This window comes from Micrasema longulum, unplaced genomic scaffold, assembly GCF_059751315.1.
Source record: "Micrasema longulum isolate JH-2025_06_02 unplaced genomic scaffold, ASM5975131v1 h1tg001208l, whole genome shotgun sequence".
NCBI lineage: Eukaryota > Metazoa > Arthropoda > Insecta > Trichoptera > Brachycentridae > Micrasema > Micrasema longulum.
In genome coordinates, this window is record NW_028278395.1 from 99,053 (window position 1) to 113,204 (window position 14,152).

The 14,152-nt window shown below is 30.8% G+C and overlaps 1 protein-coding gene and 1 long non-coding RNA gene across 2 annotated transcripts in view; one reads left to right on the plus strand and one right to left on the minus strand.

Annotated features, from left to right (window-relative positions):
• The window catches only part of spg (dedicator of cytokinesis spg), a 97,355-nt gene that overhangs the window by 8,082 nt on the left and 75,121 nt on the right, over positions 1–14,152 (minus strand). Inside the window, exons 22-34 of the mRNA XM_088234159.1 lie at positions 10,632–10,794; positions 9,265–9,378; positions 8,709–8,837; positions 8,428–8,622; positions 8,145–8,286; positions 7,149–7,315; positions 6,576–6,683; positions 5,318–5,425; positions 4,663–4,865; positions 4,451–4,537; positions 3,035–3,140; positions 2,199–2,260; positions 151–230 (exon numbers count right to left, since the gene is read on the minus strand). Of these exons, the coding sequence (XP_088090285.1) occupies positions 151–230; positions 2,199–2,260; positions 3,035–3,140; positions 4,451–4,537; positions 4,663–4,865; positions 5,318–5,425; positions 6,576–6,683; positions 7,149–7,315; positions 8,145–8,286; positions 8,428–8,622; positions 8,709–8,837; positions 9,265–9,378; positions 10,632–10,794 (1,664 nt within the window). The remainder of the gene's footprint in view (positions 1–150; positions 231–2,198; positions 2,261–3,034; positions 3,141–4,450; positions 4,538–4,662; positions 4,866–5,317; positions 5,426–6,575; positions 6,684–7,148; positions 7,316–8,144; positions 8,287–8,427; positions 8,623–8,708; positions 8,838–9,264; positions 9,379–10,631; positions 10,795–14,152) is intronic.
• Positions 135–4,797, plus strand: LOC148276504 (uncharacterized). Its single transcript, XR_015823711.1, has 3 exons — positions 135–236; positions 487–609; positions 4,671–4,797. It is a non-coding gene; the product is annotated as an uncharacterized LOC148276504 (long non-coding RNA).

Consider the following 14,152-nt stretch of genomic DNA (forward strand, 5'->3'; position numbering starts at 1 on the left):
AAACATTGAGGTTTATACTACTATAAAATCATCAGAAATAAATGTGAATCCTAGAAACATAATCTTTAGATTTACATTCATTACATTTACTATGTAATGAAGTGATTGTTGACACCACGCAACTATTATTTCAGGTATAAAAGAACATACCTGTGAGACGTGGGGGTAAGGGAGGGGCTGGACTATCAACTTCTGAGGGGGGTGTAGAGCAAACAGGATTATCCAATTCTCTGAAAGTAAGAAAGACCATCTATATTGTTAAATCTTCTAATAATTCATTGAATATTTGTTTTTATTATTGATGATACATTCAAAGAAAAAAAGTCCATGCAGTTACCAGTTATCTCTGCAACCGTAATATGTCGTAAGCCACAAATTCTAAATTTTACATGAGAGCGAAAAAAAACTAATTACTTCATGAATAATATTCAATTAAAATGCCCCTATAATCTCGAGTCAATTAATAATTATTATTATTTGTTATAGGCAGGCAGCCTTTGCTGATGTGCCTATATTTTGTGTACTGCTGTTTGTCTGCGTTCTTCTTCCTTAAAAAAAGCATCCAAACGGTTTTTGAACTGGTTGACCGAAATGGACTGGACAACTATGGTAATTTATTCCAGGCTGAAACTACCCTGCTAGAAAGGCAGTTTTTCTTGGGATTTTGGTGGAATTGGGGACGATAGAGCTTCCAGTTATGACCCTGTAAATTTGCATTGGGATTTAATTGATACATCTCAAGCAGGGGTCAGTCATAGCAATTATTGAGTATCTTATAAGTTTCAATCAAGTCCCCTCTCTTCCGTTGTTATTCCAATGATGCAAGACCTAGTGCTTTTAATCTACCGTGATAAGGCATGGTTTTGAGTAATTTGGGGATTTTTGCAACACATCTTTGGACCTTTTCCAATAGCTTGATGTCTTTAGTGAAGTAAGGACTCCATACTTGATATCCATATTTCAATAAAGGTCTTACATAGGTCTTGTATATTTTAAGAAATATCTTTGGAGTAATATTTTGGAATGCCCTTTTAATCAAATAAACTATTGACTTGGCTTTTTTAGCAATAGACGTGATGCGCCCTTGAGGTGATTTTCACAAAAATGGCGCTATATAAATTATCCAAACATTATTATTATAAATATATTGATATGATTATGCCGAGATCTTTTTAATGCTTTGCGGATTTGAGTTGGACACCACTTAAAAGATAAGTATACATAGTGTTGTTTTTGCCTATGTGAAGAACGGTACATTTTTCAGCGTTTAGCGAGATTAGCTATTAGTACATTCATTGATGTGGTCTAAATCCTAGAGTATAGAACAGATAATAGAATGAAACATGATATTTAATTTTAGATATATGTACATTAAATGATTTTGTGGCTCATGACATTCCGCTCCATTAAAATCTAAAACATATAAGTTAACTAGAAAATTATTAATCAAACCATTTTTCTGGGTCATGACATTTTAGTTAGATTAGATTAGTTTGGTTAGACAATGGATAACCACCAATACACCAAAAAAAAAAAAAAAAAAATTTACGACGAAATATTACAGTTGCATGTACGATATTTAAATGTATGTACATCAAGTGTGTCAAACTCAAAGACTGACATGGGCCAAATATCGAAGATTTACGTTTACGTGGGCCGCAAAAATTAAAAAAAAAAAAAACATATTCTTAGAAACATCGGTTTATTTGAAATATGTCTTATAGATTGGTAGAATTAAAAAAATAATAAGATTAATATTATAATAAATGTAAGTTAATATTTGTACATAGCCACTTTCTGACTACAAAACCCACTATGTACCTTTACCATAGAAGTTGCACAAAACCAGCATGCTGATAGGACTGCTATTAGAAGTTAACACCAACATGCGTTGATGATGGTGCATAGTGGCATTTGCATGTTAGTGTAATTAGTATCCTAAGAAAGAGACTGATATGCCTCGAAACCGGTAGACAGAAATCTCCGTAAGTGGTCCCATACAAATATTTACTAACAGGTCTGCAAATTCAACACAGCGTCGATTTCAATCAAGCCCAAGCGATTTCTTTGTTTTCTGAACTAAAATGACTATATTTTTTACATTCATTAACATTTAATGCATACATGACTTTATTAATATACTTACTGTGTATTATTGAATTTAGTCAGAAATTATAATAAAATAAGTACATATTTACCTCGAGTGTCTTGTGGGTGGACGAAACGGTGCCGATATTGCATCGGTTGATTCAGATGAGTACTGCAATAACATTATACCGATCAGAATCATAAAATGCAACAAATATGTATGTATACATAAAAGAAAAATACAATATTATTACGTGTTGCATATAGAGCTATTAAATACATCTGTATTTATTGAATACTTTAGTAACTGTGGTTACATAGTTAGTGGATGATAAAGTTACAATATTCTTATGGGTTTAAATAAAATAGCAGTTATAAAATACAATTTAAGAAACCCTCAAAAAAGGAAATGTATTTCTAAAATTTTATACAAAATTAAGCCACAATATTTGAAATTCATCATCATCATCATTCCCTTTCCGCACCTAATAGTGCATAGGGCACTGAATTGGTACACCAATCGCAGGGTATCTTGATAATTTTTTGCTACATGAAGGTAAGATAATCAGTCTTACGCTTCAGGTACCAGTCTAGGGACTGTGAAATATTCTAGTGTGAAAACACCCTTTTAAATCAATATTTCATATCAACCATGTTGGGAATCGAACCCGAGACCTGTCGCATGGTAGGCAAACGCGCTGACCATTACACCACGAGACTGATAATTTGTGTACTGCGCATATTTCAAATTAAACGCTTATTACTTACTCTTACTGAATGAATATGCAAATTCAATACTAAATTCACTTTACTACGTAGATACTTAAGTAATTCAATGCAACCCAAAACATGTTTCTTAAGATGTAAATCTCTCTAAATTGACAATAAAAAGGTATAAGGTAAAAGTATAAAGGTAAAAATAGCTTTGGCGAATTACAATACTCACTATTGGCTTAGTATAAAGATGAGAATCTTCATAATTTGTAATATTGGTCTGATCCACTTGTAAACTCTGAGATCTCCTTTCAACAGGAAGGGGAGGTAGTGGGGTGCTGAAATGATTTATACAAAATTGACATTATAACAAATATGGAGATAGGTTAAAGCATTATGGAAATTTTACATTTTTAGATCTCGAGAGTCATCAGATAGAACTTCCATTTTCCCACAACCTTAATTTATGTTCAAATATAAGTTGCTTAGCCACTATCAAAAATGTTTTGCAGGTATGTAGTAGATAGGTATTAAAAAATATATTTTATTGTGTTTGTTTGCGCTTAATTTTTTTTTTTTAAAGGTTATACGAGTTCTCAGGTTTCTGACTATAAGATATATCAAAATAAAAAAAAAGAGAAATACTAGAGTTCTTATTATTTACTCAAATATTTCAATTTTTAGACCATTTCCTAAAAGTCGTAAATAACTTGTGCTGGAAAAATGAATATTGAGTTGTGTTAGAGTGGGATTTGAACCTGAGACCTTTGGTCCGTGAGTCCACAATACTACCACGGGACCACAACCCGGTTCAAATTATTAATAACAATGTTTCGAGTGGGCTCAAATGTTTGTAGACAGGCTTGATTTACTCCCTAGTTAATATGATCTAAATTTATTGCAACAGAGAGGGAAAACATTTGGGAGAATGTGGATGTTTAAACTTAATTATTGGTAATTTGGAAGACTACAAATATTTCATAATCATATTCCTAATACTTTACTATTAAAGTCTTATCAGTTTGTATGTAAAAGTTGATGTCAATAAAATAAATATTCGTAAAAAAAATTGGTTATCAAATTATATTCCTTAATAAGTAATTAAGAAGACAAAATATTTTCCTATAAAATATTATTTTTATCGGTTACAATGTTTTGGCAATATGTATAAGAAATTGGTGTTGAGATTGTAATTTTTGACACTGGATTTTTTAGGTTTAAGATACAAGATGCGTTTTGATATTAATATATTCATTTTTACACTAATTTAATTTTGATAACTTCTATTGCTAGTTTTATTTCGATGCACATTTTATTTATTGTTTTTTATTACTTTTGAACTTGAATACTTGAATGAATTTTTGATATAATTTAATTTCAATCATTTATATTGTTAATTCTATTTGAATTCGTATTTTATTAATGTTTACATGTGGATATATATAAGATATATTTTATATTAATGAATTAATTCTTACAATAATTTAATTTCAATTTTAATCATTTACATTGTCAATTTTATTTAAATATGTATTTTATTAGTGTTCACATGTAATTGATGCAAAATAAACAGTCTTTTTTATTAGAATATTTTTGTATATTCTGTATTAGTTTTCATTGTTTATAAACCAAATAAATAAATACTCACTTAACAATACTTTCCGATTGCTGCCTTTTTATTCTAGCTATAGGTCCGAGGGATTGCTTCAGCTGTCCAAATCTTTCAAATAGCCGCCTGTAATACAAGTATTTATACATATTCTCCTCTAAAAAATTCTTAATTCCTATTTTAATAAACTTATCAATTGTAAATGACAGAAATGCCATAAATAAATATTAATTTAAGTTAAAATATTGTACCTGTGTAGAGGTTGTACACTCGGGGGTGCCAGGCGGCCGTGAAGGGCCAGAGCAGCTTCCAGGAGCCGAGCCTGAGCAGCCAGGAGTGTCTTGAGACGCTGAACTTCTTCACTTAGCCGTGGCCAATTGGATAAGAAGTCTTCACAAAGAAAAGCTTCCTGGTACTTACTTGGACCACCCATTACATTTGCATCAATAATACCCTGGTAATGTAATGAAATAAAATGTCATCTAGGTATATTAGTTATATAAATGTCAAAAGCAATTAAAATTCAGTTATAATTGTAGAAAAGGTCACTATTTTTTTATGATAATATCTGATAACATTATTTATAACAAAATACACATCCAAGTAAAATAGCCACATGTTTTAATTCATACGTATATCCTCCTTATAAATAGAGAGATGCTCAAGTCTCACATATCAAAATATTCTGAAGGTTATTTATTTATATATTATAAATATTTAAACCCTTGTCTAAACATTCCCTTTATGTTGATAAATGTGACTTTCCCACTTCTTCATTACACGGTTGATCTTCACACATTTGAATGTAAAATAACAATATTTTTTTGCAAATTCATCGAATCAAATAAGCACTTAAACAAAAAAAGTATCATTACATGAAAAATAATGACAAGTGGCAATATTTACCTGCAATCGCATTGAGAAGGGATTAATATTGCGAGTTGGTTCTGCGGTGTAGAGAGCTACTAGTTGCCTTAACTCCTTTTCAACACTCTCCATAGTTTCACAGGCGTACTGGAACGAAAACAGTTTGTATTTACATTTCTAGTAATATGACCACTCCATGGAGGAAATTGGATAGTCCGACATAACATTTTTTTAACACTCAATACTATTTAGATGTATAAAATAAACCTTATGCATTACATAAAAGCAATATACATTTGAAAATAAAAATATGTATAGATATAATATTACATATTTGTTCAGTATGAACGTGCATATTATAATATGTATATTATTTTTTATTTTATGTTGCGTGACTATACAAATTTGTACAGGTGTAAAATAATTCAAATATTTCTTATGTTAGAATGCATTTGATGTAACTAATCACTGTCGGTACATATTTTGTCATTTTTAGTAGTTTTGGCCAATTTGAAGGCAAATTCCAAAAATGTACTCCAGGGGATCAGTTTGGCATGGAGCTTTCACCCGTTTGGTTGTGAAAATTACTACTCCTTTACAAACCTCAATATTATAATAGCAAATAAGTTCTTTTTTTCAAATATTTTTGTAGTTTGAGGGGTTTTTAATTTATTTTATGTAAATGTATAATAATGGAAAAATAAAAACATTTTTTATTGCAAAATTTGGTGTGTTTTATTTGTTGTATTATTGTTATTTTTTTTGTTTTGTAATTTATATTTTTGTTACAATTTTTATTATTATTTTATATAATATGTCGGCCACGTGGTGAAATGGTTAGCGCTTTTGCCTACCATGCGAGAGGTCTCAGGTTCGATTCCCGACAATGTTGATATGAAATATTTATTTAAAAGGATATTTTCACCCCAGAATATTTCACACTCCCTGGACTGGTACCTGAAGCGTTAGACTGATCATCTTACCTTCATGAAATAAATAATCAGAATAATAGAATAACAGAATAACAGAATAATTCGGAAATAATCAAGATAGACTGCGATTAGTGTACCAATGCCTATGCACTATCAGGTGCAGAAAAGGAATGATGATCATGATGATTGTTTTAGTATCATCCAATGAAAAAACGCATGCAAAAAAAATCAATTAAACACTCTGTGATTTAATGCGGGTTAATATTTTTTGTAGTTTAGAGATGTTTTCTAGGCATGAAAATAAAATACCGTAAATTAATATAGGAAATTGTGTGATTCCTTCACTAGGTAGATTTTTGATTTACCTGAATCGGTGCAATTTCTTCCATTGATCGCTGGATTACTTCTGACCACCTCAATATACCAGGAAGTTCATTCTCTATAACAAGCGTTGAGCGTTCGATCCATAAGCTCTATAACAATAAAAATTATGTATCACCACTTTTTGCAAAATTATTACTATGGACATATTCAAATAAAAATTAAAAAATATTTGCATACTTAAGATTTACAAATATTGCAATTTTGAGACAATTTTCTTTTAGTCGTAAATAACCATGTTGGAAAATGCACCCAAGGGATGACAACACGTCTCAAATATTATCCATTATACCAGTGGTATTTACAATCTGCAATTATTAAAGTTATTTCTTGTTTTGTGAATTTAGATATTACGCATTTTATTTTAGATATTTTTAACCTGACAGTTAAAAAATATTTTTTGTGGTTTAAGAGGAAAACTCTTTTTAAATGCCAGTAATTCACACTAACTGGACAGATAAATTATTTTACTATACTTTGGTAAAATCAATGCATCATAGTGCATAAACAAAACTTTACTAAAACTAAAGTTTTCAATGAGAAAGAAACGTGCATACCTTGAATTCATTGTCTTTATCTACAGGTCCTTTGTGCTTTGGTCGATCGCAGTGAAATGTGCGGAGATGGTGAGCTTGATAATGGCGACACAATACTTCGGGAGCTGATGGCCCCAATCCACCGGCCCCGGTAGCAGCTACTCCACGCACATTGCATATTTGGATAACTGCATAAAACATAACAATGTCTATAAATAAAAGAATGACTGAGATTATTTCAAATATAAACTATAGCGTGTATACGAAGGTTGATCGATATACTCCACCCCTGACCTATTTCAAAGTAGATGAGAAAGGTTATTGTACCTTATTTTTTATGTAATCTCCCTGGACTTGTATGCACTTCTTCCAGCGATGCTTCAACATTTTAATAGCTTCCTGGCAAAACATTTGTCTGGCCCCTGTCAACCACTCATCTACACAGCTCACAACCTTGTCGTATGAAAATTTCTTTCCACTTCACTCCACAAAATTCCGTTCCTTGAGTTTTGGGAATAGCCGGTAGTCACTGGGGGGCTAGATTAAGTGAATCATCATTCAACCAATTCAAACCCAGCTTCATTAATGGCAGCCATTGACGCTGATGCCTCGTGTGCACAAGCAGTGGGGAGTAGATGAGTGGTTGGCAGAACGAATGCCACTATCCATGATCATTGTTTTTGGAACGGCCAGCAAAACCAGTACCGAAAAGACTATTAATTTTGAGTTCAATGTGCACATTAAACATGACAAATTTTCTTTTAACCCCCTCATATAACCAAATCATATATTTATTTATTTGTTTACAAAACAGTTTACAAAAATATAACAGATAATCGTATATAAATACAGGTAAAGAGTACAAACATACATAAACAGCCTAACTAGGGTTAGTACCCCGTACTAAGACCGGCAAGTATTTAAAAATTTTTTTTTTTTTAAATGTCAATATTTATTTATTGATTTCAGATGAATGTTGTTATTTTATCAAGAGAAAAGAGAAAATGATGATCATACATTGCCCCTCTGAATTAAGAAGATTATCATCAGGTGGAGAATTTTTCATGAGTATCTGAGCGGCTGGAAATTCAGCTTGCAGTCGCGTTGTGAATGCTCCAATCCTCTCGTATTCTAGTCCCCGATACACAAATTGCTTGTTCTGAAATATTATAATAGATACTGTTAATAAAACTGTTAACAATACTGTTAATAGATAGGGAAATGATTATGATGATGTAAATAAAATTCAATTTTAAGGTTAAAGATAATATGAAGCAAATATATTAATATTACTACTTACTCTGACAAACAGTGGAAATCCTTGCCCATAGTACCCGACTCGGAAATATTCTGGATCAGGGCGTAATTGAGTGAGAATATTTTCATGAAATCTTGCACGAGTACGCAACACGTGAGCGAGCTTTCCATAATCGTAAAGTCTGGTTTCGTAAAGATCTGCTAGTTCCTTGCAAAGAGGAATTCCAGCTTCCCAGCACTTAAAAAAGAATAAATATTTTATCAGAAACAAACAGCACCATATGAAAAAATAATATTTATACATTAATAAAAACTGTTTATTACCTTTCCTCTGTCAAAATACTGTAAAATCTTATGATAAAGCATCTCTTTTCGTTCCCACTCCGGAATATTGGGGTTATTTGGATCAGCAACAGTACTATCACTGTCCCAACTGAGCATATCAGCATACAGCTAGAAACATTTAGTTCACATAGTATAATATGTACGCTTAACTTTCATGCTTTCATAATAACAAAGATATTGTGTTTTGGGCCCCGATTACAATGGGAAGTTAACAAAATAAAGAGTTATCTTCGACTATCTATAAAGAAAAACCGATGTGTGTGCACGAAGATGAGTATGTTTGCATGAACATTTAAAGTATCTTCGTCGGTAACCTATAATTGAACATGTTTAGGAGAAAAAAATGTATGCATATTCTGCTTTTTATACAGAAAACTTAATTTTACTTTGTAGATAAAATTGAAGATAAATGATAACTTCCCATTGTAATCAGGGCCCGGTATGGTTAAAATATATAAATTATTGAAGTTATTAACGGAAAATATAAAATTTAAATAAATAAAAATAACAAATAGTAAATAAAACAATAACATACTTTCATTGTATAACCCGCTTCTGTAAAGTTTTCAGCAGCCAAATGAAGGTCGTGCAGGCGGTAAATATAACGCAGATAGAGCTCTTTTCGATCTATCTCATTCTTGTAGAAATTCTGTAATTGGGATAAAAAAAATCATGGGAAATATTTTCTTTTCCAATAGCTAGATATTTTAATGATTTATTTGTAAATTACAAAAGTAAATATAAATTTATAACTTTTTTATCATTATTACTAACTGAACTTTCATGAAATGCTTATTTTGTATTACAATAAAAATAAACATGATTTATTAAAAAATATTTGTAGTCATTATATTGGATTTGACTTGTGAATTTTTAATACAATAAATAGTTAACATTAAACCAGCCATAAATCCTGTATACAGTTACTTTTCTAATTCTTTCTTTTAAAAAAAATCTATGGTTCTGTTGAGGACCCTAGTAACAAAGTCGGATAATAACCATTTTTTCAAAATGGGTTTTTTGATTGGTTGACTCGTGGATTTTTAATACGATAAATAGTTAACATTAAACCAGCCATAAATCCTGTAAAAAGTTACTTTTCCAATTGTTTCTTTTTAAAAAATCAGTGTTTCTGTTGATATATATTTGAGGACTGTATCAATGTCGAGAAGGTATCAAAATCTCAATTTTTTCAAAATGGGTTTTTTGATTCAAAATGGGTTTGAACGCTATTCTTAACAGAAAACTAAAGATACATAGCAAAAACGGTCATTTGGAGTGAAAATTTAGGTATTAAATATAAAAAACGGACATTTACTCACCATCTTTGGGTCAAAAATGGACATTCAATGCATTATAAGTCCTAAAGTATCATGTCGGTTGTTAATTTGTCATCTTTAGACAGTTCGAATCAACTGTCGGCAGTTGATTCGAACTGTCAAAAGGAGATTCGGAGAGGATCGGAGAGCGTCTTTGTCACTTTTAGAGTTTAGAGAGAGTGTTAGTACTATAGTAGAAATATAAAATGAAATGTATTTCTATACACTTCCCTTTCATTACTGTTTTATAAATCTTGACCATAGTAAACATCCTTTTAAAAACGGACACTTGCAGTTCAATGGGTTTCAAAAACGGACAACTACATGCATGGGTTTCAAAAACGACAAAGACATTTTAAAAATGTGTTTTTTTATTTATTTAAATAATGCTCTTCTTAGATGTTTGAAGTGCACAAAATGAATTTTTATCCATTTATTTTGTGAAGGTAATTTTTATATTGGTTTCTCATATATCCGAAACAGAAAATCATCTTTACTGAAAAATTATGAAAATGGCTATTGTCCCACTTTGATGCTAAGGTCCTCATTTATTTATTATGGATTAAAGTTATGGCAACATTACCAGCAGATTGACTGTGCAAGCCATTCTCTTGTCTCGGTTTTCCTCTCCTTGCAGTACAGCGCGGTAGTCCAAAAGACGTTCCAAGAGTCGGGTAACACATCCCACGAAGGCGGCTCCAGCTTCCCGCCAACCACCTTCTTCTGCTTGGACTCTCTCCATCAACCTAATTAATATTCGGTTATTATTGCATGATTAACATAGAGCTAAATTTTATAGCGAAAGAGAATAATGACCAAATAAGTAAACCAGAAATTTAATAATAATATTAAAGATCGATAAACCCGATAGTAATAGAAACTAATATACCACAAGAATACTCATTGTCGAGTCTGCAATCGCAAGTCAATTATGTAAGTTACTAAATGTCAATTTTAAAATAGACGATTGAACAACTAAATAAGTTATTTTTAAATGTAGGTCTAGATAAAAATAAATACATTAAAATGTTTTTTTTTAAATCAAAGCCCTTATATTTATAAATCAAAAATAAAATAAAAATCAACTGACAGAAATATCTGAAAAACTTTAATAAATATTTTAACAAAAAAATAAAAATGCATAAAAATAATACCTTCTTAATTCCCACCAAGACGGTAAAAAAACATTTTGAGCACTATGAATTAAATTTTGGTTAAACATTTTTATAAATAAAATGATTTTATGGAATGAAAATAAACTATATATTACGCAAGCATTTTAATCATTTGGAAAAAAAAAACAGAATGGTCAAAATAAAAAGTTAATGTACAATATATGCAGTAATAAAATGAATTCGATGTTGACTTCTCAAATACTCACACAGCACTGAGATGTTCCCTGAAGAAAACATTTCCAGATAGCATGTAATATTAAACTTTTATAAACAATGATTCATACAATATAGCCGTTACAAACCCCAACATTCATCAACGAGGTACTTGTTGATAAATGGCAACTATATTTGTTTTCTTTAGATAAGAATAAAAAACATTCGGCATGTTTTTACTGGACACAACATGCTGATTTGTATTTTATAACATCAAATATATCGAAGCAATATTTTTTATGAATCCAGTAAAATGCATATTTTTATAACACAAATAATTTAAACTATATACAAACCCTCGATGAAAGTAGATAATAATTTTATAAAGAATTAACTTTTTTGTTAACTGTTTAAAAGTATTCATATTTTAAGCACATAATACATTATGTTGTCATTGTTGATACATAGCTATTTAACAAAGAATTCAGAAATCGGTCAGTAAGCATAGAGGAAAATATAAAATATTATTTTTTTAATAATAATATAATTTTAAAATTATATAAATCCGATGTGAAATTTTGGTAAATGTATATTATGAACATTTTAGTAAAGTTTTTTGAGCTAAATAAATGTCCAGCTAAATTTATAAAATATTGCTGGAAAAGAGTATGTAAATAGTGAAAATTAAGTGTAGGCATATAAAACCAACATTTAAATCCATAAAGCAATATCGAATAGTAGATATTTATGTAATATTTAAGGCAATTAGTATTTTTACAAATCTATAATAAATTTAAGTCAAGGTATCAATTTTCGCATTGATGATCGCATTGATGATGATCAATGATGATATTATAATAGTATTTAAATAATTTGATCTCATAACCTAATTTAATATCCTAATACAGATTGCTGATTCACAGGAGCTAAAAATTCTAAGCTATAAAAATGTTCTGTATAATATGTTCTACACATTATTTATGAGTAGCACAATATCGAATTTCGTTTTTATTATTGTGATTCATTCAGGGTTATTAATATTAAATAAATTGACACATTTTTTGACACTCTAATGAAGGTATTTTCCCACTGTACCTGAATATAATGTTAGAGACGCAAATATTACTATCTAAATATTTAAATTGTTTCTTTATCATTCTTCTTTCCTTCCCATCCCCTTTCCTCTCTTCATAGTATAGTGTTAATTTTTTTTAATGTATTTTTATTTTGTTAATATTTGTTTTTGTATAAAATTGTAAGATTCAATATGTCCATGTATTTATAATTTTCTCAAACTGAACGGTTTGGGTAGGTAGGAAGAAATTGCCTTAAGGCAATATGCCCGCCCTTATATGTATATATATTGTATATGTATATAAAGTGTCAATTAAATCAAATAAATAAATATCACTCTTAATTTTCATAATAATTCACAAATGAAAATACTTTTTTACCTTTTTTTCCTAAATAGGAAATAATATCCCGGGGTAATTACTACAAATAAGTCAATTCAAAATCAGAATTTTTATGTTAAGCACTAAAACACATTTTGTATCCTCCTCCATAAATACTAAAAATAGACAAGTGGTGCATTCAAATCATGATAATATTATGATTTGAACGCACAACTCATGGAGGATCCAGAAAACTTAAATATTATACTATACACACATGGACAAAAAAAAGTTCGCACTTACCCCCCTATCCGTAATTCCCAGTTTACCTGACTCTATTTCTTAGAAACGATTTTATTATTTAACGATTGCTTTTGTTTATTTTTAAGGAATATATTGGCTACACATTTAAAGTAGTTACATTTTTAAAAGCTTCATCAGTCTTCATCGCTGCGAAAATATGGAGAGTTCGGGTCAAATGTCTATCGCGGTAAAATCGAAAATTATTACTCTGTCTCAGGAAAATATGTCAAATCGTGAAATTTCTCGTAGAATCGGTTTCTCGGAGTGTTCTGTGAGAAAGTCTCTGGAGCGAAAAAAGGGAAGTGGTCGGCAGCGCAAGACAACTCCTAGAGAAGATCGGCTGGTTGTCAAGCTTATCAACCAAAATCGTTTTCTAACTGCTGCAAAAATACACGGAGAGATCCAGTCTACGTACCAAACCACGTTCTCGGTGAGGACGGTTTCCAGGAGATTATTGGAGCAGGGGTTCCAAGCAAGAAGTCCCGCAAAAAAAGCCTTTTATCGGAGAAAATGAAGAAGGCTCATCGAGATTGGGCCAAAATGCACCAAAATTGGACAATAGACGATTGGAAACAAGTCATTTTTTCCGATGAATCTAAATTTAATGTGTTTGGTCCAGATGGCAGGACGATAGTCCGGCGAAAACCTAGCGAAAGATTTCACCCTAAATGTATTACACGCAGTAAAGTATTCATCCTATGTCATGATATGGGGGTGCATGACAGCTCATGGTTTGGGTCCACTACAGATAGTCCAAGGCACTATGAATGCCATACAATACAAAACTATTTTGGAAAATCATTTGTTTCCTACAGTTGAAGACATTACACAATTTAGTTCAAATCCTAGATTCCAAGATGATTCTGCGCCTTGCCATCGAGCTCGATCTGTGAGTATATAACTTTATTTTATAAGTTTAAATTGTTGTAACTTGGTTTGTAATATCATATCTTTCTTACAGGTAACTGAATTCAAAGAGTATTTTGGAGTTGCATCACTGAGTTGGCCTGGAAACAGTCCGGACCTAATCCCGATAGAAAATTTATGGGCAATAATGCAACAAAAAATTGCGAAGAAAC